General features: G+C 42.7%; 1 protein-coding gene across 5 annotated transcripts in view; it reads left to right on the top strand.

The window, feature by feature from the left end:
- The window catches only part of EYA2 (EYA transcriptional coactivator and phosphatase 2), an 86605-nt gene that overhangs the window by 34482 nt on the left and 25333 nt on the right, over positions 1-26790 (top strand). For 2 of the 5 annotated variants that reach the window (XM_033075051.2, XM_033075049.2), the window contains exons 2-10: positions 3203-3321; positions 5129-5173; positions 5926-5973; positions 6917-6965; positions 7543-7685; positions 10585-10698; positions 22684-22751; positions 24659-24836; positions 26397-26524. In XM_033075051.2, the coding sequence (XP_032930942.1) occupies positions 3213-3321; positions 5129-5173; positions 5926-5973; positions 6917-6965; positions 7543-7685; positions 10585-10698; positions 22684-22751; positions 24659-24836; positions 26397-26524 (882 nt within the window). In that variant the 5' untranslated portion in view covers positions 3203-3212. The other 3 variants (XM_033075050.2, XM_033075052.2, XM_033075053.2) reach the window with 3 other exon arrangements.

Raw genomic sequence — 26790 nt, 5'->3', positions numbered from 1 at the left:
TGAAAAGTTACCTGTTTGTACATGCAACCAATACATACTCTAAACTAAAATGAGAGCTGAAAAGAAACCACAGGAAAATGTTATAGAATAAATACAGGAAAAGATGATGTGACTTTGTGAATGCAAAAGTGAACAGAACAAAACCAGTAGAAAAATCATCAGGCAGAGAGTAGCTAATGAAATCTCTGAACAATGATGTAATTAAAGCACATTAATCACTATAAAAGATCATTTCCCTTTAAACATCTGCTCCTGTTCACTTGGCAGCAGCCTGGGCAGTGTCATGAATGATGGGGTTTGGATTATGCAGAAGGGCATGTGTTAGCTGAGAAACAAGGGGGAACAGCCCCAGGCTTGGGGCAGCAGTGCTGCCCTCAGCTCAGGATGGCACTCAGGAGGTGAGGGCAAAAGAAACGAGAGGTGCTTACAGTGGAAAGGAAAAGCTTGTTTAAAATGGAACCCCACCTTCTCAGCCACACAGACAAATTTAATTGGGTGCCAGAGGATTTGAATAAACTAATTCCTCTGGGAAAAAAGTCTCTGCCCACACTGCTGTTTTTCAGAGAGCCTCAGGAGCTGGAGCTTGTACCTTGTTCTGCCCCACTGAGAAGCACCACAAAATTCTTCTAAGCCCTTTCTCTGTGGCAGCCTGTGCTTGAGGGAGTGGGATGAGGCACTGCTGGAGAAAAAGCTCTGGCACAAGTTCAGTGTGCAGAAAAGGGTTGTGAGCATCCCTCGCTGCCCTGCAGTCTGTGCCTTGGTGCCAGATGGGGCAGAACTTCTGCAGTGCTGGGGGAGCCTCTCATGAGCTGTGTTCTGAGCTGAGTCCTGGGTTGTTGTTCCAGCTGTCACTGGGCTGTGTCCCTTGGGCAGGATTTTTTACACCTGGGACTATTTTTTGCACACATCTGAGTGCTTGTTGCATTTCCACACTGTTGGTGGCATGGGCAGTGGTGTGGGCACACTGTGCTTCTGCACATTCAGTCTGTCTGTACCTAAGGCAGGGAGGGGAGCCAGTTGTGCTCCTCTTCCAGGGACACATCTGAAGGTGGAACCCTTTGAGAGCCACCAGCAGCAAAGATGCAGCTGCAGAGCAAGGCTGATTTTTATGCTGCTCTTGTTTCCTTAGCAAATCTGCAGCAGGCAGCACTTGGGGACAGAGGGATGACAGAAGTGTTGGATCCAGAGTACTGCATTTCTACCACAGTGGTCATTGATAAGATCTCCTTCATGGCACATACTTGGGAAGCCTTTACCAGCCTCTGGAACTGAGGCTGTGTTGGTGAGGAGAGTCCCACATGGATTTCCAGGGGAGGCAGGCAGATCCCAGATCCCACCTGGAGAGAGGATTGGGGCTGTGGACACTGTACATGGTCATGCCTCTGTAGATTATACCTATTTTGGTTCTGTGAATTCACAGGGGGCTCATGTTTGTTCTGTCTGGGCAGCTGTTGGTGAGAAAGTGAAAATGAATTTAGCTTTGGTCTTTGCTGTTTAGTTACAGGTGAAATGATCTGGTTCGTGCTTGTTCTTAACAATACTTGCCCTCCCTCACAGGTTTTATAAAAGGGATAGAGGAGGTTCAGATAAAAAGTGTGTGGTTTTCTGTTTCTCAAAGCTGGTAAAGCCATACAGGGGCATTTAACAGAAAATCAAAACAAACCTCTTGGCTTCTCCCAGAAGCACATAGATTGTTATTGCAGAAGCCTGAAGATTCCAGCTTTATGTGCTGCTTTCTTTAACTTTGGGGTGTTTGAGGAGTGCTGTGGATGGTTCCCAGCCAGGTGCTGCCATGGCCCCAGCTCAGGGAGGTACCAGCCTGGGAGCAGGGATGTGCCAGGCATGGTCAGTGGGGAGGGAAGGGGAGCCTGAGCGAGCTGCAGCCAGGATCCACTCACCTCCCAATTCCCTGTCCCCCGTCAGCTCTGTCCAAGAGCACAGTTGTGCTTTCCCCAAATAGCCCTAATTCCACCCTGTGGCTTCCAGGGAACTCAGCTAAGGCTGTGCTCTGTGTAAAGAGGAAGCAAAGAGCAGCACAGAATCTTTGGCTTCTCTGTTCATCATCTGTTCTGGGCTTGAACCAAAAGCTGCAAGTTTAGTCTTGGGAAGTTCAAATACATTTCCACTGCACTTTGTGTATTTAAAAATATATAAAGACAATTAATTGAGAAATTTAGCTCCAGGTTTTCCTTGCCTAGTGGGTTCTTCAGTTCTAGACACAGGCATTGGTTGCACAGGGAGCAAGGGGGGAACATGATGGGAGTGAAGGTTCCAAGGAAACCTGCCTTGCATAAAAGAGTTGTGCAGGTACCAAATGTAACAGACCTTGCTGTACTCACCCTGTACTTCACCAAAACCTGCAAACATAGGTGTGTGAATCTGTGCACTTAATGACATATTTTGTACCCATCCAAACCATCCAGCACTTCCAAGGGAAGCAAGCAGCTGAAAAGGTCTCCAGCTGCAGGTAGGCACATGAATTGAAAGTGATGGTGCATACACAAATAGACCTATTGATTTTATACATAAGGTCTGAAATAATGACTTTTCTGGACTGTTTTTGTAATGCAGAGGTTGTAAGCTTTCATGGTGGTGTAGGTCATGTGCACATGTGAAGAATTATGTTTTTCTTCAGAAATGTAAATCCTAGATACCATTAATTTGAGATTTTTGGTTGCATTAGATAAGGCTGCTCATGTGAAAGGGACTGTCCTTGTGTCACTGCCACCTAATGGCCAGGACATTGTAGTTGGGTGCCTGGTTTTGGTGTCCCCTGGAAAACTGATCCTGTTACCAGCACTAACCTTATTACCTTGTAAGACTTGATAATGATCTTAACTGTCCTCAGCCTCATTTTCAGCCTGCCACAGTCTGTTCTGCAGCCTCACTGGACACTGGTGTGTGCATTCTTGCTTTGATGCTATATGAGAGATCAGGAATTTAGTTTTTGTATGGCAAAATCCAAGAAGAAAGGGAAATCATTAATCAGATGGGTGTAATCTCCAAGGAAGCAAGTACTGCATTTTAATTCAGCATTTCCCTTTGATGAAAACTTTAGTGAATGTTATTATGTGGAATTTATATGAAGCCTGGGTTTAGGTAATCAGCTTTAATATTTATACTCTTAGGGAAAAAAAATTGAATCATTAGTAAGCATGCATAATTAATGAATAAATTGTATTTTTCCTTTGTTTTCCTTCAGGTATAAGGAAATGCTAGATCTAGTGATATCACCCAGTCTGACTGTAAATAGAGAGTGCCCTGACAGACTGAAGCTTAACCTTTCTCACATTTATGCCACGGCTCCAGATGACATAGAAGGTAGGCTGCTCTTCTTGATGTTTGCTGCTTTAACATAACATGTATGAATCAGTGTGACCAAAGGGAGCTGGCCACTGCAAGGCCTCTGCTTCTGGCAATTAGTTCTACAGTCTAGTGAGCAACTGAGGTTTTTGATTTTTTTTTTTTTTTGGTAGACTTGCCAGTTTTGCTTGATTCCTTTAGTTCCACTATGGCTTGAATGCAAATGGAATAGAAATATTTCCTATGTAAATATATATCTGTGCATAGTTGGTGCCTGCATTTACACACATGCATGTGTAGAGTTCTGCTCCCCTGGAAGAATTGCAGGTGTGAGCCACGTTTTGTGTAGACCTGGCAGTTTTTGCTGGAGCCCCAGTGGTGGTGAGCACGTGAGCCCTGGGCTTTGGGGGCTGTGCTGCTGCTGAAGGTGGGGGCTGTGGGGGTTCCCAGGGCCAGAAATGTACTGAGCAGCCTGAAAACCTCTTGCCAAAGCAGCTCTGTGCCCCAGTTTGCATCGCTCTGGGACCACTGCTGCCATCCCCAAATGCTGAGCCCTGCTGGCCTCTGCTCTGGAGCTTCACATTTGGCAGGTACCAGGGACGAATTCCTTCAGTGGTTGAGGCTCTGATGGAAATTTATCTGCTCTCCTCCTTCTCCCCCTCTACCCCATCATACTGCTCAAGCTAAGGAAACAGAAGAATGTTAAATCTGCTAAAAAAATTATTGGCAAGTGATGCAGCTGAACTAGTTCTTGCTAGTACAATCCCAGCTATTGTTTGCTGCGGTCAGGATCTGTCAGCCTTCCTGTTAGAGGGGAGTTAGGAAAAGGCACTGGCTATTATGTTTTAGTAGTATGTTTAACCCTTCATTCATGGGCTCTTAGAAGCCCAGGAGATGTTTTGTTTGCATGTTTGCTCAGGCATTAGGAATTGCGTGGTTAAATCACGCCCGTCGTGACTGCCTGTTTACAAGAGCAGTAGAAGGAATAACAGCCTAAAGGAAACATCCTTTTAAATGTTCCTGTTTGCAGAAAAGATTAGAGCTAGAAATGATTTTTGGGGACATCATTTTGTAAACATCTTGGTGCAGGAACTGTTTTTTTGTTGTGTGATATAAATAAGAGCCAACCCAGGAGCTGTGTGGTGGACCCCGGGTTGCCAGTGACAGCTCACGTTGATTTGTTTCTTACAGAAATATTTTGGTGTTTTTTCTACAGAATGATCCCCTGTGCTAGCAAGATTGTGATCTTTCCCTTGAAAATACTGCTGGTTAATTTGAAGAGCAGGAAAATACTTGTGTTTTTGAAAATTCTCAGATTGACAGAGCTCTAAATGTAATAAATGCACACAAATTTATGCTCTGTATTACACATAAAGCATTAAATTTAGCAAGTCTAATCATAGTACTTACTCATTTAGATGTCCGTGTAGCTGTTCTTTTCATGAGTGCTTGTCATGAGACGTGCAGTTATATCAGTGTAATTTTCAAGTGCACATTTTGCCTGTAGGATCAGCTTTGCCTTTTCTTGTTGGTGACAGTAGCATATTGCATATTCACACACAGTAAATTCCTACTTGGCATTCTTGGCAAACTTATTTACTCTGTACCAAAAGAAAAAAATTGAAGCTCTGATGTTTTTCACAGAGAAAAGAAATGAGGCTTGTGCTCAAACTGTTCTGCTGGGTTTTTGATGTAAAAGCTGTTAAGAATTAAATGAATTTTAAAATCTGTTTCTTCAATGTTTGGTAATGAGGGACAGACAGAAATGGTGTAGTTCTTATTTTCACAGTCTGAAAATCTAATGTTCTAAACTGTTGTCTTTCAGGTAAGTCAAAGCAAATTTTTCATAGCGAGTTTGAAGGTGACTCAGGTAAGCCCAGTTTTGCATTTAAACTCAGTCTTTTTTTTCTGTGGATGTGTAAGTGAATAGATATGTGTGTATAACATTATCCTTTGTCAATAAGATGTGTATTTGTATAACACTGTCCTGTGTCAGTATTTTAAACTAAACCTCTCTGCCTGTTGCTGGGAAAATAGGTTTTACTGTGCTGCATTTTATAGGTACAGGAGCAAGGTGGGGTGGCAGGTGGGTTTTACTTTTCTAAGGTGTTGGAGGGTTGCAGGGCTTTGAAGAAAGAGTCTTTCTGGTTTTGTTTGTGTCAGTGATTAGGTGATCCTGTTAGTGTTTAGTCCTGTGTAGGTTTCACCATTAATTACATAAATTAACATTCTAAAAAATGAATTATACCTAGTCATTAATATTTTCAGTAAGACCTCATGATGATGCATTTTTTAATTGAAATTTAGTCTAAAAAGTTACCAGATAAAATGGCAATGTTTTTAAAAATAGTTTGGTGTAATCCGTGTTACAGTGTAAAATGATCAAACCATGTAAAATGTTGTGAAAAAGGGTTGTGGGTGAAAGAACAATTTCAAGAGAGATCTAAATCAGGATGAACAAACATTTCAGATGTGAGCCTGCTGGATCTGTCATTCTTGTCCACAATTCATGTTTACAGCACAAGTTACCCAAACCCATAGGACTATTTGCATGTATTTAGACTTTATATGTACTTGCATATTTCATTAAATGAAAAACAGTTTAAATGTTTAATTTGCCAGCTGACCAATGTCTGAACAAAGGAAGTGCTGCTGTTTTGGTCACTGAAGGTGGGTGGAGAAGCTGTGTACAGTGGGTCTGGTTGAAGCAGCCAGGAGACACAGAGGCTGAATCAGTTGTGCCTTGTCATTATTGATGATTGTGAGAGTGTTTTGGCATTTCTAGTGCTGAATTAATGACGGCTCCAGCCAAAACTGAGAGCAAAGTTTGGATGGCACTGTGGAGGCAACCTGAAAATGTACATGGTGCTATTTTGGTTTGATGTTCTCAGTACAACTTGCAGGCAACTTGCAGGTTTTAATTTAGCTTTGTTTGTTTGTTTTGGGGGTTTTTTTTTAGTTTTTAATTAGGTAAATGTAAATGTATCTCTGGATAAAGCTGGTGGCACATTTTTCTTTGGTAGTGTCACAGCACACAACTGTTTGGTCCATTAAAGGCATCTTGCACATATGACTTGTATGATAGCTTTTCTACTGATCTAGTTTTTTGATTGCAGGTAGTTCAGTAAGCTGTGTTATCGTTTAAAAATTCAGATTAAGATTTATGATGTTGTATTTTTAATATTTGCTATTATTTGATATAGTTTAATGGACATTAAAGAAAGTGAGTCATGGTCTAGGAGAGTACCAAAACTAGCAAAAGATCAAAATGTGCTGTGAGCTTAAATCACTTTAGCAATCATAGTATTGGCTTTTATGGCCTTTAGCATATGAGTCATGGCTTCAAAGCCCAGCTTCATGACGGATACCAGTCCCATGAGAAGAAGAAACTGGTAGTTCAATCAACTGGTATCACCCTCAATTAAAAACTAAATCTATGTGTGTTGTTAAGGAGAGAATATCTTTCTTCCTTACCTCAGTTTGGGAATATTAACAAAAAAATAAAAAGTCTTTTGATTCCTGTATATTTTTCTCAAACCTGCAGTGGTAAAAACAGTTGGATCATAGAACAGAACACGATGAAAATCTAAGGTTCTTTAATTTTGTTTTCCAGGCAGCAGCAAAGCAGCACTGCAGTGTCCTCTCCATCTGTACACCACAAAGTGAGTGCCTGTGCCAAGTGCTGTAATTTCAAATCTGTGTTTTGCTGAGCAGCCATTTTGTGCAGACTTCTGTCACCTCAGAGAACATCTGCCCTAAGCCCATCCACCTGTTCCCCCACACGTCTCTGCACAGTGAAGTAGCTGGTTCTTAATCTTCTTGGATATGGAGTGAAATAAGGTTTGAGGTACTGTGAGCTGTGTTCTTGTACCCCTGCGTATCCAGACTTATCAGTTGAATATTGTTGTGTTTATGAGTGACCACAGAGGTTTCTCATCACACACTCCCATCACTTGACTGGCACACTCAAAATGAAACGTGAAAAATCAGTGTTGATTTTATTTTATTTTATTAACTTGCACAGATTTTGCACTGTCGAAGTTGCCATGAATTTAGGTGGTTTAATCTGATAGTCCATAAAACAAACTTCTGCTTCGGTCCAGTCACTTCCAAGTTCCCAAAATATCAATGTTATTTTATATGAATGTTATTTTAGCAAGATGTCTGTTCTGCTTTGCTCTAGAAGACCCTGTACAGCGATGCTTGCCTTAAACCCCTCTGTTTTGTCGTTCTGAGCAGGCATTTTCCCCACGTGGTGCCGGTGCCGTCCTTCCTCAGCATGGCAGCGTACGGGCAGGCTCAGTACAGCACGGGCATCCAGCAGGCTGCTGCCTACACTGCCTATCCTCCCCCAGGGCAGCCCTATGGAATCCCCTCCTACAGTGAGTGCTCCCCAGTCCTGCTCCTGCCAGGACACTGCCCTCCTCCTGCTGCCAAGAGAGATTGGGAATCTTTCAGCCTGAGACTGGCATCATCTCTGTCTCAGCAACATTGTCTTCTTAGGCTTAGAGGAAAATTTGACTTTAAAAATGTTTAGTTTGCTTTGAACTCTATCAACCTTTAACCTTTCATATCATGAGTTATGTTTTTGCAGGCTAGGTAAGTTTGGAGGCAGTCAGAAGTAGACTGTGAGAAATTCAGGTTCAGTAGGATGTGCCACTTAGGAGTAGTAGCTATGAGTGTTCCCATGGTTCTCTGTCAGTACAAAGTACAATAAATATGATATTTATGAAAACTACTCTTTGGCAGCCTTGATGCTTCCTGAAGTTTTAAGAACACAAGATACTTTGTGAAACTGTTGGTGTGTATTGTTACAGAAGAACCAAAATGCAGGGCAGAATAAGGCATGGGTGAGATGTTACCGAGTACCTTGGTTTTGGAAGGCAGTTTGTGTTTAAATGGACAGTTACTGGCTGTATGTGCAGTCAATATTTCTAACCCCTGTCAGCTTTGCTCCCTGCTTTTCTGCACAGCCTTGCCAGCAGCTGTGGGGGGACAGTGCTGGGCAGGAGCAGCTGGGGGATTCTCAGGGAACTGCTTAAACCAGCTCTCCTGACAGAGGAATGCCTGGTAAACCAAGCCTTAGGTGTCCTCAAGCTCTGCATGGTCATAACAACCTCTTGAGGATGAAAGTTCTTTCCTCTCCTAAAGACCAAAGAGATGTTGCTCTTGTTTAGCTACAGCTCTTTAACAGAAAGCTTTGGGCTTCTTCTGGCTGCTCCCACGAGGGCTGAGTCTTGCACCATTAAAATAGTTCTGTTTCCATTCCTGTTTTCTCTTGTGCTCTCAAACACCTTTGTTTAATTGGCAAATACAGTATCTCTTCCCAACAAGAGGTTTTTATGCAAAGCTTTCACTGAAGGGAAGTTTAGTGCAGCACTCTGGAAGGCTGGGGAAGTGGCCTTGGCAGAGCCAAAGCTCTACCAGGATGATGAGAGGAATGTTTTGAGACCCTTTCCTGGAGCTATTTGTGTGTTTGCATCAGCTGGCTGGCTTCCAAGGAAAACTCTGAACAGTTGTCCTGTTAGAGCAGGTGAAAGTAGGGCCATTTGCTACTGCCTAGAGGCTTTAGGGCATACATGTGTCAGGCCCATATGCTGCTTATAAATCCTGTGGGTGACCTCTTAGCATCCTTGAGCAGTGGTTTCCCTCCCCCAGCCCCTGCACCCTCTCTCAGATACTCAGCACAGTATGAAAAACTCCACCTGGCTGACAACCAAGAACAATGAAGCAGTATTGTTTTTAGGCACAAAAAATAAAACTCGGCCAGTTTCTAGACAAAACAAAACATTATGTGGAAATTAATTTGGTGCTAAGTTACTTTGCTGTCTGACAACAATTTTTAGGCTTCCAGAGAGGCTCATTGGCTGAAGATGAATTGTAGCTGGGGTGGGTAGGTTAAGTGCTGGGCTGTGGAGTGCTGATGGAATAGAAAAGCACAGGGTGTTGGGGAGAGAGAGAGGCTTCTCTGCACTCTCTTCTCTTCCCCAGCAGTGATGAAGCCGCTCCATCACTGCTGGGGAAGTGGCACTTGTCCCCTCACTGTCCAAATAAACTTCCTGCCTTTCACAGTCATCTTGTTACAAGCTTGTGCTCAAACTGCATGGCAGTTCTTCTCACCTAAAGCTGTAATAAGTGATTTTTATTAGAGAAAATGTTATCTAGGAGAACTTACTCCACACCTGAGCAAGCACAGACTTGCTGCTTCTAGATAAGCTAGAAAGGAGCATGTTTGGGGAAAGGCACCTGAATTCAGCTTGTCTACAAGTTTGCCTACAAGTGCTAAACGATAGCAACAGGGTGGAAAATGTTTAAATGCAAGACCCAAACAACAGCAGGGTCTGTGTTTAATCCCAGCACCCAGGGAGTGTCCAATGGCCATCTTTTGTTTTGCAAATAGGATGCAGAGGAGGGAAGGATCACGCCCAAAGGGTTCATAATATGTTGCACCTTTGAGCTGTTTATTTTAATAATACAGCTGTACAATCTCAGCAGCATCTCAGAATAAAATATCAACTCCTTTCATTACCAGCAAGGGTTTCATCTTGCAATGTTTAATTCAGCTATTGCTGCTCCCCCTGTAAATTGTCAGTTTAATAGCCTGGTTTTAGAAATGAAAAGATTTTTGTGGCTTCAGGGCTTACCTATTGTTCCTGAACTGTATGTTATATCCAGTTGAGTAGATGATAACCCTCCTGTAGGACTTGCCAATAAATGTTTTGATACCAAAGCTGAAAATACAATGCAAGTGAAAAATAACTCTTTTGAGAGCAGAAATCTCGAGGTTATTTTGCTGAAGGTTCCATTGTTAATCATTGCTTGCACCTGATAACTCTTGAGAAAGTTTATGTCTCAGTGAGTTTCTTCAATTCTGTAACAAAACTATATGTTCAGAAATAGTTTTTGAAAACAGTATTATTCATGGTTGTTTACCCATCTTAGCAAAAGTGCGTTTGGGTGTGGATACAGGACGTAGCTGACTGAAATGAATTTGTGATGAGTTTGTTTGGCTGTTGGGTGACCTGTTTGGGTAATGCAAAGAATTAAACATGCACACACAGTTACAGTTATAGTTATAGTTACATAGTTATAGTTAGTTCATATTTTATTTATATTTTACATATGTATGTGTGTGTAAAAGAAAGTATAAAAAAAGAGAGTTTATTGGGTTAAAATCCAGCTGAAAATTTGTTTATTCCTACACTTGCTTTTCTTTTTTTTTTTACATCCTCATATGACAAGCACTCATGTTTTGCTCTTGGTTCCCCTGTGCACCTGAAGGCATTAAGACAGAGGACAGCCTGAGCCACTCCCCAGGCCAGAGTGGCTTTCTGAGCTATGGCTCCAGCTTCAGCAGCCCGGCGGGACAGGCGCCCTACTCGTACCAGATGCACGGTGAGTGGGGTCAGGGGACCTGGGGCACCCTCAGCCCCATCCTGCCCAATTCTCCTGCCAGGCTGGGAGGGGCAGGCAGCAGGGAAGTGGGGGAGTCTCTGCTCCATCTGTTTGGCTCATCAAGGCATTGATTTCTGGCTGAGGGACTGGGTTTAACAGTGTGATGTCCTATGATCAATATAAGCTTTGTCTTTCTGCACAAAGTGTGTTTTCTTTTTCTTGATTAGTTCTGTGACTGCATACCTGGGATTGTTGTGTTGGTGTGAATTCCTGCATTCTGATGGAAGCAAAACAAAGGTGGTTTTACACTTCATGCAGACAGTCCTGTCAGTATTGTGCTTCTTTGTGCCTTATGCTGGCCTGGACAAACTGCTCTGTGCTTAAACTGCTGCATATTCTCCCTGCTATTATTTTTTAACAACCTGATACTTTGCTACTAGGGGAGATGAATGTACACGAGGATATAGCTCTGCATTGGCTTTGTCCTTCCCTCTGAGATTTTCCAAGGGTTGGAAAATTAAAGGGGAATTGCATGGCTTTCCCAAACTCCTGTAGAAGCTGTGGAAGGGAAGAGAGATCAAGTCAATCACTTTGCTTTTTGATATTGTTGAGGGTTTTATGCAAAAGGCCCTTTTGTGACATTATATTTAGCTATTTAGCTGTTCCCATTGCAAAAATGTCTTTTAATTCTCTTAATTCGTCTCAATCCTGAAAGTGAAAGGTGCACATACACATCCACTTTTAAGTCTGAGAGCTTCTAAAATCCTAAACAGTTATGAAAACAAGGCAAAACAGGGAAAATAAGGTAAAACCCATTTTATTCCAGATACTATCTAAGAAAGCTGAAGACTAAGAGTTGACCCTTGGCTGAGACTTGAGCTGCTGGTTTTGTCAGAGGATGTTATCTCTTACACTAAAGTGGTTTTTGGGGCTTGAATACCTCTCATGCTGAAGACACTTGTGCTGGATCTGGCACCAAAAAAAAAAAAAAAAAAGAAAAATCAAAAGGAATCCTGTGGGTTTGGGGGTTTTTGTCACCTGGACTCCTAGAGGTTTCACATATGGAAGCAGGACATGTGCTCTTTTGAGAAGGCAGACTCTTGACTTTCCTTGGACTGAGATTTTTAAGGTGCTCCCATTGTTTGGTCTAGAGGTTTAGACAAGTAAATTTTGTGCATCAGCACCTGAAAATGTTACACTGGCAAACAACAGTGACACAGCCATGGACTGTGCCAAAACAGGCTGAGGAGAGCTGAGTGTATGAGCATCAGCCTGCCTAGGGCCACGCTGTGCTGTTGGGTAAAATCCCTTTTCAGATATTTCTTCCAGGAAGATTGTTTCAGCCAGCTCAGTAAGCCTTTAATTCATAAGAAAATAGGGGAAAACAGTTTCTGCAAGTGGCAGGTGCTCACTCCAAGGCACAGGGAGCAGGAATAAATGTGTCCTCCTGTAAACGAATATTTCCACCCTTCTCCTCCTTGTGAGAGGGGCAGTGTGAACTCCCTGAGTGTGTGGTTTATTTACCTTGCAGAGTGCTGGTGAGAGGTTGGAGAGAGGAGCAGGAGCCTTCCTGTGCTGAGTGCTCCCAGGAATGTGCTCAGGGCTTTCCCACGACACAGCACTGGGGCTGTCATCACTGCCTGTGCCACCAGCCCAGCACCTGGACCTGGCTGGGGATGGGCTAAACCAGCTCAAAAAGAAAACTTTTGTAGTTTTATTTTTATTTAAAAGTTCAAGGGGGCTTTCAGAGTCAAGCTTCTAACTCCCAGTTCAAGGACAAAATGTTTTTGGCATCATGAGGAGGGTGATGGTCAGGGGCTCAGCAAGAAAAGGCATCTCCAACTGCTGCTCACTTTTCTGTTATAAAGTGCAAAGAAAACATTTCTTTTTTAAACTGTTCTCTGCAGGTAATGTAAGCTCAGGTACATAAGTGAAATAAGTTTGTATTGTTTGCCTCCACTGAGGAGCAGCTCCCAGAGCAGCACAATGATCTCACCTGTGGCTGAGGGTGGTGGGGGATTGTCGAGCCCTCCTGATTCCTCCTCACTGTCCCCTCAGATTCCAGTTACAGCAGCAAACAAGTGCCCACTGTAGGTGTTCCACACTCACCAAGGAGCAGATGACCTCCTGGGTGACAAATTTTTGTCTGCCAGGGCTCTAGGACAAATGCTGTCCTTCAGTAAGTGCAGTGTGGTTGGTGCTGGTTTGTTTGGCAGCAGCCCTGGCAGGCTCGGATAACTGTGAGCAGTAAATGGTATTTCTGAAGCCAGATTCTGCTCTCCTTCAGGTCTGTTTGTTTGCAGAACAAACACAGGTGATGCAGGTGTAAAGGGGCAGCATTCAGCTTTTCCTCTGAACTCCAGCTGTCAGTTGTATCCTGGTTTTTGAGTGAGAACAGGATCCACTAAAGAGCAAAAATCAAGATGTGCAGCCTTTTGGTCAGTAAGTGGTAAAGAAAAAGAGCTATTTTACTGCTAGCCAGAATGGGAAATCTATTTTCATGCTTCCCTAGCATGAAACAAAATTGATTGTGGAAGAGTTAGCTAATGCTATGTGTCACATACATATATACAAGTATGGAAGGTGAGATTAGCAAGTTCCATAGCTCATAAAAATGGCACAAAACCATGTTGTAAAGGTACTGTGGATTTAAACAAAGATTTTAATTGCCAAATAACAATGGATATCATCAGGCTTCAAGTAACATTCAGACTGAAATCTGAATTCACATATTTGCTCAGAAGGAGTGACTTTTTTCCTTTTTTCTTTTTAACCAGTGCTGTGTAGAGGGGTGTTCCATGTCACTATTGCTTTTAGAAAATTATTTGTTTCATAATGAAGAGATCTGAAATGTGCATGTGGCCAGTCTGGGGATGGCACTCACTTTTAGAGTCATGAATCTGGAGAGGAGGTAACAGCTTGCATTGATTTTTGCCTTTAAAGTGGTAAATTTGTCATGCTGGGAAAGAAATGTTTCTTCAAGGTCCATTTAATTTCTTAATCAATCCTCATGTAAGTGTTCAGTTACAGCACCAAATCACCAAACACCCCGGGCTTGGTATTAGAAATGTATTTCACTTTTTAGCACACATTTTTCAAAGTTTACATTTTCTGACAATTTAGCAGTTCAGTGAATTGCTCAGAGTTCTGGTAAAATTATTATTCAATGATAGAAATTGAACATGAGACACAAAGATTCTCTCTCAGTTCTGCCCCCAAAACCTTACTGTCTTCACTGGCAGCTGAGGAAACTGCTTGTTGCTGGGGGTGGAGGAGAAATCTTTGGAATATAAGAAACTTAACATTTAGTGAGCTATGTAAAATACAAAGAGAAAATTGTGCCAGCACATTAGCTAACCCAGAAACCCATCAGCTCTGCAGAGAGTGCAGTAACAGCCAGCTTACAGAGCGTTTCCTGTGGCTGCAGAGCATGTGCTGCCCCTTGATTGCACATTAGCCCATCTCTTCTCAGCTTGTCATTAATTCCTAGACAATGCCTTGCTCTTCAGCTGTAATTGCTGAAATGACAGCTGGTATGAAACTATGAAGTTGCACAACAGTTAAAACTGTGGCCAAAGACCATTGTGGATGCTGTTGTTGGGCAGGAAAAGATTTGACTGCTTTTTTGGGGTTTTTTAATATCCAAATCTATCTACCCACAAAATACTTTTTACATTACAAAGGAAAAATCAGTTATGTAACTGGGATAACTTTCCTTTGCCAAGGAATTGCAGAGCAGTGTTGAGCTTGGGACAGACATAAATTTGGGACCCAAGACCTAAGCAGTGAAATTCTTTGCTACTGCTGAACATTTGTTTTCTTTGTAGAGCCCTTCTGATGAGCTGTGAAGTAGTGAATGAATAGAAATTAACATTTCTTTTGTGCAACACTGATTTAAAATGGATTAATTATATATATTGCTTATGTTTGTGGAATGAATTGGTTATGAATTGTTCTCCTGGCCTGAGAACAAGTAAAATCTGAATAATTAATCAATGAAAATGTTTTCTTATGCTGAAAACATTTTGACCCTTGTTGATATCTGGATAATCTAGACAAATTTTTTCCCAAGAGATGCCAGAATTTCTTGCAATTGTTTGCCAATTTGTGTGTTAAAAATTTAATACAAGGTCATAAATACCAATTTGGCGTGAACAGTTACCTCTGCCTGCATGAATTTTACAAAGGAAGTCCATGTTTAGTTTTGAACTTGATTCTTGAAGTACTTGGTGATGAAAATAGTGATGAAATGTCAATCTACACCTGAGAAATGTGGATCACACTTTGGCGTCCAGATAGCAAATCCATGTGAAGTCCCAAAACTAAAGGAAAATGAGAGCATGTTCTGTCACTCAGATGCCTTAGATAGATAAAATTAAAACCTCAGTAGAAAAGGAGCAGTCTCTCTCAAAAGCTTTGCTCCACAGCTGGTTTGGATTAATTGCAGCCTAAAACCGTGGCAGTGAAGTTGAGCTCCCCTCCTTGGTGGGTTCAGCCTCTCTTCAGGAGGGGTCAGACCTCACTTTTTGCAGTGTAAATACAAGGCTCCTCAGAATAACAGCACAGCCTCCCTTTCAGAGATTTTTAAACACCAGGGGCTGACTGTGCTCCATTTACTTTGTTTTAAAACGAGCTGACTTTTAGGAGAGGCAAAGGTGTTGACAGTGATGCACTGTGGGCTGCAAGGATCTGTGCTACTGCTACCCAAGGGAGAGCTCTGCTCTGTCCAGCTCTTGCCATTTAATATTCACTGGTACAATCAAAACAGGAATCTTCAGGCAGAGCATTTATTTTGGAGGTGTCTTGTGTCTCCTTGAGAGATTTGTGGGACTTTGTCATCAGGCTTGTGGAGGTGGCACTGGGGAGATCATGAATCAGAGAGAAGCAGGAAGGTAGAGACTGGATAAGGAAAATACAGAGAAAAGTTTGTGTGGTGAGAAAGAGAAGTTTGTGTGGGAGAAGGAGAGAAGAAAGAATTGACATTTCCCTGACATGCTGCTTGACTGCCTTGGGAGCATTGGTGGAGGTCAGATAGAAATCTCAAAGCGTGGGTTAATGAGCAAAATCAGCACAGGAAACAGTCACAGAGATGTTTGGATGTCACAGAGACTTCTCTTTGTGGATTTTATTTTCATTGCTTCTGTAGGATATAAAAAAATCCAAAACCATAGGATGGTGGCAGCTTGGGAAATCATGAACTTGGCCTTGAGTATTCAGCTTACAGTGCACTTGGCAAAGAATATGCTAAAATGTTATCGAAGCTTCACTGAATAATTGATTCAGTATACCTAATGATTTTGAAAATGTCTAGAAGGCAATAGAAGAGCTAGTGTAAAATTACATATAAAACTCTGTGTTGAGAAACATCATACCTGCATAGTCAATCATTTGAAAGTTAGGAAACATCAGATTCATGATGCTCTGCAGGACTGGTTCTGCTTTTGGTGTACCTCATCTCCAAGCACTGTCTGAGGTAATGCTGTGGAAGAAAAGACAGAATTCAGTCAGAGAGACTGGGATGTTGTTTGTGGACAAGTTCAGCCTGACCCTGCTTCAGTCAGCACAGGCTGTGCAGCTCAGGAGTTTCTGAACTGCTCTGCTGGCAGTGGATAGCACTCTTGCATGGCCCTTTTTCTGTGTAATTTGGATGCCCCATCTGTTTACATTGGCAGGGTTTAAACACTGACACTTCTGCACTGCAGTGCAGTGACCTCTAGAACTAGGAGAAACCTGCACTGGCTGAAGAGGAGCCCACTGAGTTATCACAGATAAAAAGAGGAGGATAAAAATTTGACTTAGCCTGTAACTGGCAGATTAATTGATGCTGACAAGTTGTTACCAGGACAAAAATCACTCTACTGTTGTCAAGTTTCTTATATTTTTCTGTGTTGTGGCTCTTCTGGAGCCCCTGCAGCAGTGCCTGGAGGCTGGAAAAGCCTCAGGATGAATGCCTGGATCTAGAGTACTGAGTTGAGACTTACAGGGGTCCTAAGAAATGGGTCAGAGAGTGGAGATGTACTGACCAGCTCCCTCTTTTTCACTAGTGTTTGGAGATTTACTTTGCTCAAGAGGAAGAGAATTGCTAAATAACAGCTGTGTGACAGGGCAAGTTTTCATCCCCGATGGAATGACAGTAGATGTGACAAGGCTACTCAGATTTGAATGCTGACTTGGGAACTGCCACTCATTAGGAGGTGGCAAATCCAGCTTTCCTTTATCATGTCTTCTTATCCATCAGTGAAGGATTGTATCCAGGATGAAACTGCAGCTGGAGGAATCTTTATTTTTTGGTGTCCATAGAGTCACACAAATAAAGTCAGCTTTGCTGGTTGTTTATTTCAACAAGGTAGTGCATAGAAACTGTCTACATCCTTGCTATAAGGATGTTCACTTTTTGGGCCAAAACATTTCCTTGTGATTTGTTTTTTAAGACAGTCCAGTGTGATTTGCTTCTATAGCTGTAGCATTGTCAGAAGTGGTTAAAAACACTTTCTCAAAGCACAGTAAAATCTAACTGCTTTCCCATGGTTCAAATCCTGAGAGTGACTTTAAACCATCCCAGCACTTTCAACACCACTGTTGATCTGGACTGAGCTACACAGATGACCAAGCTCAAAAGGATGGTTAAGCCAGGCTCTTAAAGCTGCTCTGGTCATCACTTATTAGAGCTCTTTGAGGCTCTGTGGGTTGAGTAGTCCCTGGAGCAGGGGAAGAGCTGTGACTCAGAGAAACTGAACCATGAAATGTGCTTTGTATCACCAGAATGCCCTGTAACACCTGGTCAGGCTGACAGGACTGCATGGGATTGTGGTGGGAGACAAATGGATTTACTTTGAATGGGTTTTGTATCTCAGAGTATCGTCTGCAGGAGGTGTTCATATGCTTTTGGGAGCAATGTCCTTTACCAGACACTGCTGATGTCAAGTGGTGTGACATTGTAGAATAATGCTTTTCATCTAGGTTAATGCAGTGTGCTCTTCCCTGCACTGTCTGAGCCCTTCCAGACAGAAATACAAGACTTTTTGGGGAAGGGTTCATTACACCTAATGGCAAACAGTTGAGCAATCTGCTGCAAAGTACATATGGGTTGAGTTTTTCTTCTCCTTTAACAGGTCAGATGGTCTTGAAATGCCTCCACAGCTGACAACCATGCAAGGTTTTATGAGCCTTCTTGCCCAGTAAATGCAGGCAGATGTTGTAGGATTTGGAACCTTACAAGGCACTAGAGTATAGCTGGTGGGAGGTAATTTTGATGAGTGCTTAACCTCTCACTAAAAATGTAGCAGCTTGGAGAAGGCAGTATTTACTGCAGGAAACATTAGCTTGTCAGAGAGCTAAAGCACTGCAGAGAAGCTCTGGATGGCCGTGGGAGCCTGGAGGCAGATGTGGAGCACACAGAGAGCAGTGCACACTGTGCAGGGAGGTGCACTGAGCATCACTCACAGCCAGCAGGGCTTCCTGCAGGAAAGCAGCCTGGTGATGTCACAGTGCTCAGGCCATTGTGTGCAGCCTTGTAAAACACCATGCAATCCAGCTGACCCCTGCAGGCATCTATTTTATTAGTCCTAAATGGTCAGATAATCCTTTGAGAGAGCTTTCTGTGGAACCATTGTGTGTTTCATCTACAAGTCGGAGGAAATGCTTTGGTCTAAGCTTCATCATTCTGTTTTTTGAAATCGTGACACAAGCCTGCTCAGAAATGTCCATGCTAGCCACCCTTAGTGTTGCATCTTTAAAGTGTTCCTGGACTCACAGTGGCTGCTGGCTGTGATAAACACTGTCCACCTGTGCTGAACCTGGCCCTCTCCTCCTCTGACTGCTGGGTGTTTCATTGAATGTTCAAAGTGCAAACCATCTGTTCTTCTAAATACAGCAGCTTCTTCTCTTTTGAGCAGTACAGGAGGCTTGGGGAACACCTCCCTGTTGTCAGGGCCCCTCAGACCTGTGAAAGACAAGCACACAAACCTGATTTTCAAAGCTTTTGATCTGAGCTACACCACAGGCCCATCCTGTCTTCATAATCACCACTCCCTAAGACACCAGCATTCCTGTATCATACTGTGCCTTCACAAACTGAAAAAAAAAAACTAAGCTTAGTTCTGAATACACTAAAAATAACCATGAATATTCCTTTCTTTTCTTTACTTGCTCATACCTGGAAAGGAGGGGAAGAAATGCAGCCTGATACTGCAGTGACTGAAAGACAGATGTAGAGGGTGAGAAGCTGCTATGAAAGTTTTTGCAGGAACAGTGGCCAGATCACGCACCATTGAAATTATCATTGACCATGGCATAGGCTTTTCTGGAATGCTCGAATTAAAAAGTGAATGGAGGGAAAATAGCAAATGAAATCCATCTGTTTGGGAACAGGAATAGAACATTCATCAGCTCACAAAGAGTTTTTCTGTACATGCTGCCCTTGCACACTCACACAGAGAAGGGCCACATCCACTTATCAAGGAAAAATCATGGCACTGGCTCTGCCTGGCATGTGGACACCTTTCATGCAGGGTCTTTGCATGAGAGTGTGTTTGTGATGGAAATACTTTACAGGAACACTTACAGTACCACACATCTGAAGAGCTGTTCTACTTCAGAGTTCAGATTGTTTTATTATGAGCTAAATGTTCTTTAAGCTACCTGTGAATGAGGGCATTGTGACATTTAGCAACTGGCTTGATTGAACACAGATGTGAGCTGTATTCCATATGGAGAAGATCCAAAGGGGGAGATCCTAGGCTTGTTTCTGATTTGCAGGGAGTTTGAATGCAATTATTTGGCATTGAGCTACCAAGATAGATGGAAACAAATCTCTTGCTTCCACCTCTACAGTATTGCAAATGTAAAACCAGCCTCAGTTTGAGAGTGTGTTGTCTTCAGAGATCCTTGGAAAAAAGGCAATATATGTGAGAGCAAAAGTTCTGTAGAAATAGGCAGAAATGGGAGGGGGCCAGGCATTCATGGACACTGCTTACCAAGGGGCTTCCTGGGAGAGCCCCATTCCACACAGCACCACTTCCAAACTTCATTCCAGTCTTTCTCTGCACATTACAAAAGTGCTATTACCTGGGAAAGCATTTGAGGGGAAAAATGGTTACATGGGAAATAGGGCTAAATTGCAATATCTGCTGATGATTTTCCAGTTTCTCGAGTGTAAAATTTACTGATGCAAAACTGAAATTGCACCTGGCAGAATTAATTTTGTCATGGAAGTGTTTATTTCTTACCAACAACTTAAGGAGGAAGAGCAAACATTTGGGGCTGGTTCTGGTATGTGTTCTGAACTGCTGAACTCTACAAGGCTGCTCACAGAAATTGTGACCAGCAGACCTCATTCTCTGTTTATGGAGCGAGAGGGTTTATCTTTGTCTCCATTGCCTGTGGCACTTGTTTGTTTTCCTGCCATTTGAACTGAGGGTGCATCATTGAAAACATGGTCTCTCCAGTCTGGCCTGTCAAGTGGAACGGGGTCTGAGCTATAATAGTTCCTGAGACAAATATTGATGAACCTGAATCTTTAAGAATTTCCTTTTCCATGCAGATAATTGCTTTTTTTTTTTTTTTCATCCTTGTTCAGCTGGGAAGAAATTCCAAGTGTTCACTGACTTTGGTTTTTCCCAGTGTCCTTATCTGTAGTTATTCTGCTGTAACTGAGCTGCCAAGACATACTGAGCTTAGCAGCTCTCAAGGTGTACTGCAGGGAGGGGGCTCAAATCTCTGAATGCACTGCTGGAGGGCAAGGAAGAGGGTTGTGTTTGATCTCAGCTGAGACAAACAGTGCTGAGATGGTAGCACTCCTTGGTCCGGACACAGTGACAGGAGCCAGAAGAAGAGAAAAACCTGAGTTGCCAGGTTGAGCTTCAGTTTATAGGGAATAGCAATCTTCAGCACTTTCACAAGCATTTAAATATGTAGGTAAAAAATCTGTCTTTCCTTTTGAAAATCCCCTGGGCAGAGGGAGCCAGCCTTCAGTAACCTGTAGGGACACCTGAACTTGGGTAGCTCAGCCAAAGAGGCAAAAATGTGTTTTACAAAACCCCAGTTTTGTAAACAATCCACCCCACTGGGGCCAGTCACAGAGCACTGTGGGAAGCTGTGGAGTCATTCCCATCCTCTCATCCCCTCATTCCTGCCCTCTCTCCCTGCTCACCTACCTGTGTGTGCACAGACACTCCCTCTTCACAGCTGCCACAAACTTCTGAGTAAGTTTAATCCAGCTGTGCACACCCCTCCTTTTGCTCCCTCTCTGTGAGTGTTTGGAAGGCAGGAGGCTGCAGCATCATGTGCAGGTAGCACAGCAATAAACATGTTCTCATCACAATTTACACATAAAGCGTGAGTCCCTCGAGGTAACTCATCCCCCTCTTGACAGCTTTAATAAAGGATGATGGATTGTTTCTAAATGACAGTTTAGGAAAATCAAAAATTCCCCCCTGTATTGTTTCAAGCTCTGGTGTACAAGAGCTGTTTTGTCTTCTGTGAAAGTTGTTTTTGCCTGTAAGCACTGGGGCTCTATTGCTCTCCTTCACAGTGGTGAGAAATGCTGTTAGCACAGGAATATATTCATTCTGCTGCATGCCTGGGACTTCTGGAAAACCTGCAGGAGCCTGGCACGGGTGGGAAGTGGGGAAATGCCAAGAGCTGGATGTGTTGCTGTCTTGGGGATGCTCTGGGCAGTGTCCCCACATGGGCTGTTGGAAGCAGGAGGGTTTGGACAGGGATCAAGGCAGGAGTGCCAGGAGGAGGCATCACCCAAGCCCACCTGGCTCAGCTCCCAGCCAGCAAATTCTGGGCCTTGGGGTCACCCAGGCCTCCAGGTACCTGCCAGTCACCTGCATTCTGTTTTCTTCCTCTCTGCTATTTTCTTTTTAAAGATCACATGTGGCAACAAATTAGTTCTGGAGGGCAGAGTCCTCTCTCTTGTTTCTTTTTGGCTTGAGATTTATTCCTCAGTGCATGTGCTTTGTAGCTGCACTTGGCAGAGTGGAGTTTGTTCAGCTGTCCATTCCCCTGCTAATCTGGTGTCCTAAAATAAAAACAAGCAAGTGGGCCTTGGGAGGATGGCTGCCACATGGAGACGTGCAGAGTGGCACATGGTTAAACAGCACTGCTCAAAGCCATCCACATGGTGAGAACCAGATGGAAAAAGAGGCCAAAGGTTCTGATGAGGGCTCAGCTGGTGGTACATGGAGGTGACAGAATGAAGCCAAGATGAGCCCAGTGCAGCCAGGTAGCACCAGAATTGTATCTCTTTGATATACCATGTGAAATGAAAAATAGTGAAATCAAAACCAGCATGGAGTGGGGTTAAATCAAGGCTAGAACTTGAGAGGGCAGGAGAGCCTGTGGCTCACTGGCCTGGTGGGAGGCAAGGACAAACCATTCCTGTAGATCCAATCTGAACTTTGACTTCTCCAAACAGAATCTTTGTGGTGGTGCTTCCTCCAGCTGAGGGAGCCTGGCTGAACATAGCTGCTTCACTGGGGGCAGAACCATGTCCATCCCTTCTCTCCTAATACCCCAGGACAAAGAGATTGCTGTCCCAGAAATCTCAGCAATATTGTTTTCACATTGGAAATATCAACATCAGAGAACAAATTTTTCTTCTGAAAACTCCTGGGTACTGATGGCAGGACACCCATGCATGAAACAGCTCCTGTGGAAGGATGTACATGTGATCTGAGGGGTTTTCCTACAGGAGAAGATAAAAAATACTATTCCATTGCTTATTGTAAAAGGAAGTAACTGAATTTTAAATCTGGACTGAATCCTTGTGTTCCAGCTGTGTTTCCCAGCCCAATAATCAATGTTTCAGTTATGTAATGAATGTCTTTCAGCCAGTAAACCCCAGTCACACCTCAGTTTTTACAGCCTCAGATTTGTGCCATACTTTTTTGCTGTGAGCAGGTTGAAATTACTGGAATTAACATACCCTGTGACTTTGATTGCTGGTGTATCTTATGACTGTGATGCTCTTTCCCTCAGGCACAACAGGGATTTACCAGGGAGCCAATGGCCTGACAAATTCTGCAGGATTCAGTGCTGTGCACCAGGTATGGTTCAGCATCTCTTGCTGGCAGCCAACCAACTTTCTTTAAACCACTTGGAAGATTTATAGATCAGAGATACTATTTTCATGTTCACATGTATTTAAGGAAGGTGTTGCTTTGTGCTTTGCTGAACACCCACTATTTTCACGTTCACATGTATTTAAGGAAGGTGTTGCTTTGTGTTTTGCTGAACACCATTCTGCTACATTCCTTGGGACTGTCTGTTTGCTGGACTTCAAAGTATCTTGGTTAATTTTAAGATGTGTCTTAATTCACACACAGAGTGCAGGAGGAGGGTGCCCTGGCAGTCTCTGACTTGCTGCTGTAGCAGTGCCAAGAGTTTCCTCATTCTTCTGCCATCTCACGACTTTCAGATATGTTGTGCATCCTCTCCAGAGGGAATGGCTCCTAGAATCCTGTCTGCTGTCCTGGCACTGTGCAGTGGATGTGAATGATCTGAGAGAAGCCTTGGCAGGCCCTGGTGCTGTGGAGCCATGTGAGCTGTGTGTGCACTTCCCCTTTGAGAACACACCTGTCCATGCTCCATGCCTCAGACACCCTGAGAAATGCGTGTGCATAAATAAAACACAAGGCAGATGTTTGTCAGTAGCAAATGGCTCTTCTTGTTTGGACCAAACAAATGAGTACACTGTCCCAGAAAATGTGTTTTGGTTGGCCAGTAATTTCAGTTCCTTGTTTGTAGGGTGATTGTTGACTTGTGTTTTTAATGACAGCAGCGGGCAATTTCTTTGTTGCTTCAGTTTGGGCTTAAAACATCAACATTACTGATAGAAGTGCATTGGATTGAAGTATGAGGGTTACCTAAACCTGGAGTTTTTTTGTTATTTTGTCATTTTCTGTAGAAGAAAACAATTATCTCATTTCTCTTTCAGTCTAATTGTTCTTATGACAATTTGAATCTTTGTTCTTGAGAGCTCCCTAGTGACTGGAAGTTAATGAAATAGCTCTCACAGACAAAGATGTAAGCTGTTAAGGAGGAAAGTGCTTTTAGTCTTTCTAAAGACTATTTATTATTTAATTTTATTTAATTCCAGAGGCTAATTATAATTTCTGAGGAAATAAAAGCCTTCTGCTCAAAGATAATGCCCAGAGCATGAACACAGTTCTCCATCTGGAAAAGCACATTTAGTGGACAAGGACAGGAGTTGCAATTAAAACAAAAAGAAACAAATTAAGCCTTTTATGCTTTGATTGTTCAGAGATACATTTTATAATGTTTTCCAGTGTGCTGCTTTTCACAGTACACCCACCAAACAAGGATAAAGGTGTGGGGTTTCTTTGGGAGCCTTAAAATCACGACAAAGAGTTTTGTGATAACTCAGCTCCCCAAGGTCACTTGCACCTCATGGTTTTATTTCATTTTTCTGTAGGTAGGCAAGATCACTCAGGCATTTATTTATTGCTGAGATAGTTGGGCAGACTGTCATGAGCATTGCTGCATAAAAAATTGCTACTTTCTTTTCATTTTTCTAGCCCAGCAGCTGATCAGAAGATGTTGCTGATTGTGGGGACATGCAGCCTGTTTTGCTCCTTCCCCCACCCAGTTATTCACTCTGTTCTTGCCATTTCTTAGGTATTTTGTTGTTTACAAAGATTACATGTTCCATCATGGCCCTTTTCAGAAAGCCACCCTACTTTACTCGTACATGCAATTGTTAAACTCTGCAGTATAAAATGTGTCAGCACTGATAACTAAAATCCTATAAAAAAATCCCAGAACTTGCCGGATTTCTGACCTCTTGCTGGATAGCCTATCATATTAAAGTAGGAGTATATTTGGGAGAAGCAGAAATGTAATTTCCTAAGTGAATGAAATGCAGCTTTTGTGGTGGCCTGCTGGTTTGTGAGATAAAACATGGGAGTTAGATATTTCTTTTTTTCCCTCCAAGGAGTATTCCTCGTACCCCAGCTTCCCTCAGAGCCAGTACTCTCAGTATTACAGCTCGTCCTACAGCTCCCCGTACGTGTCTGCCAACAGCATCAGCCCCTCGGCCATCCCCACCTCCACCTACTCCCTGCAGGAGCCCTCCCACACCATCAGCAGCCAGAGCACAGAATCCCTCTCTGGTAGGTGCCTCTTGTGTTCCCAGCATCTCCTTGTTGGAGTTCTTTAAAGGATGTGTTGGTAGCTCAGATTTTCTAGCACTGAATGGTTTTTATACAGGGGTTTGGGAAGGGATTGGGATGTCCAAGCTCTCTGAAGCCATCCTGTGTTGTTTTCGTGAGTGTTTGAGGTTTGGTCTCCTCTAAGGTAAGGTAATGACATGGCAACCCCAGGTCAGTGCTGAAGGCTGACATGGAGAGTAGTGAATTCAAAACAAACAGCCACACTCTGAAAAATTCTCAGTTTCCTCAATGTCTGATGGCTTTTTAGCCCATATCTTTGTCAAGGATTACACTCACCTCTTACAACAACGTGTGATATTGTGCATTCATAAACAACTACATCAAGGGAAAGTCTCTCTTTATAATCTACACAAACTGTGTGTCTGCTATGAAAGTTCAAGATTAATTCCACACCAAAAAAAGTCCTCTCTTTGAGTGCCTACTTTTTAAAGTTTCAGTGCTTAAGTAGTTTATGGAATTACTGGTGGATTATGATCCCCCAGTGTCCTGTTCAAGAGCAATCTCCAGCTATCACTTCCTTCTAGTTTTCATTGGCGTGCAATAACATTTGTGTAAGACACCACACAATTTGTGGATGATCACAGTACACACCCACTGAAGGTCTGCTGACTTCCTAAGAAACAAATCTGAACATCTGTGGTTGCTCTAAAAGAAAAATAAACGATTGTTTTTTAAAAAGAGGTGATCACAGGCTGCTCTAAAAGCATTTGGAGGATTTTCCCTTCCTTAGATGTTATCTCAGCCTTTCTGAGAAGGGATGAGCTCAAAAAGGCTCCTTAGGCACAGTCCCAGCTTCTCTGAAGAAGAGTGTGGTTACTCTAGGAAGTTGCAGAGGCCACAACTTAGCAAGGTGTAAAGAAAAATATGTTTGAAAAGGATTTGTAATGTAAGGTGAGTGAAACCCAGACAGGTCTGTGAAACTCAAGCCAATCAAAATAGATACTATATACATGGGAAGTTTGCTTTTAACTGTGTCTTCTCAGTTATTGCTAAAATGTTGTCCTCTGAGAAATGAGGTAAGGCTCAACAGGTTAGTTCTGTATTTTTAAATAAAAGTTGATGCTGAAAGTATATTTTTAATCATTAGCATTCATCAAATTAAAAAAAAAAAAAAACAACCAAAATATTTCAGAAGGGTAACTGGTCTTGGATTCTGTTTCTATTGCCTTTCTGATTTCTGCCTTTGAGAAGAATGGGGGGAGTAACATTCCAAAGGTTTTTTTCTTTCCAATGAAAATTTTGGTAAGGTTTTTTGAAGTGACATGTGCTTTCTAAATGTAGTATATGTGGTGTTGGTGATTTTTGAAATTTGTTTTAACAAATCTTAGGAGTTAAAACTTATTTTTCTAACACTGTAAGCGGTTGGTGTGAAAAGAGTAAGATTTTTCTCATGGTGTTTTCACAGCGCTTCTGTTGCCTTCCAATAAAAGGTTTCATGCTCTAATTACAGTGACACAATGCAAAATTTAAGTTTACAATAGAATTTCTTTCTCCTAACAGGGGAATATTCCACAACACCAGCCAAAGACATAGAGACAGACAGACATCACAGAGGGTCGGATGGCAAGGTACGAGCACGGTCAAAAAGAAGCAACGATCCCTCCCCTGCTGCTGACAGTGAGATTGAGGTAAGAACTGTAATTTCTGTTCCTTTGGTACATCCAGCACACATGGACATTTGCCTCTGTTAGCAAACCTGAGAGACAGAACTAAATTAGTGACACAACTGGAACCTGCAGGCACGAGCAGTCAAAACAATTGCTCAATTTCTGTGTTATCAACATCTCAGACTGTTCTTCACACCCTTTGTTTTTGTCCTTTTTGTAAGTCTGATGTTTTGTTCCCCTGACTTGACAGGCACCAGGGATTTCTGTGGTTGTTAGGAAAGCAGGCT

Source organism: Catharus ustulatus, chromosome 17, assembly GCF_009819885.2.
Source record: "Catharus ustulatus isolate bCatUst1 chromosome 17, bCatUst1.pri.v2, whole genome shotgun sequence".
Taxonomy (NCBI): domain Eukaryota; kingdom Metazoa; phylum Chordata; class Aves; order Passeriformes; family Turdidae; genus Catharus; species Catharus ustulatus.
This window is presented reverse-complemented; position numbering and strand designations above follow the sequence as displayed.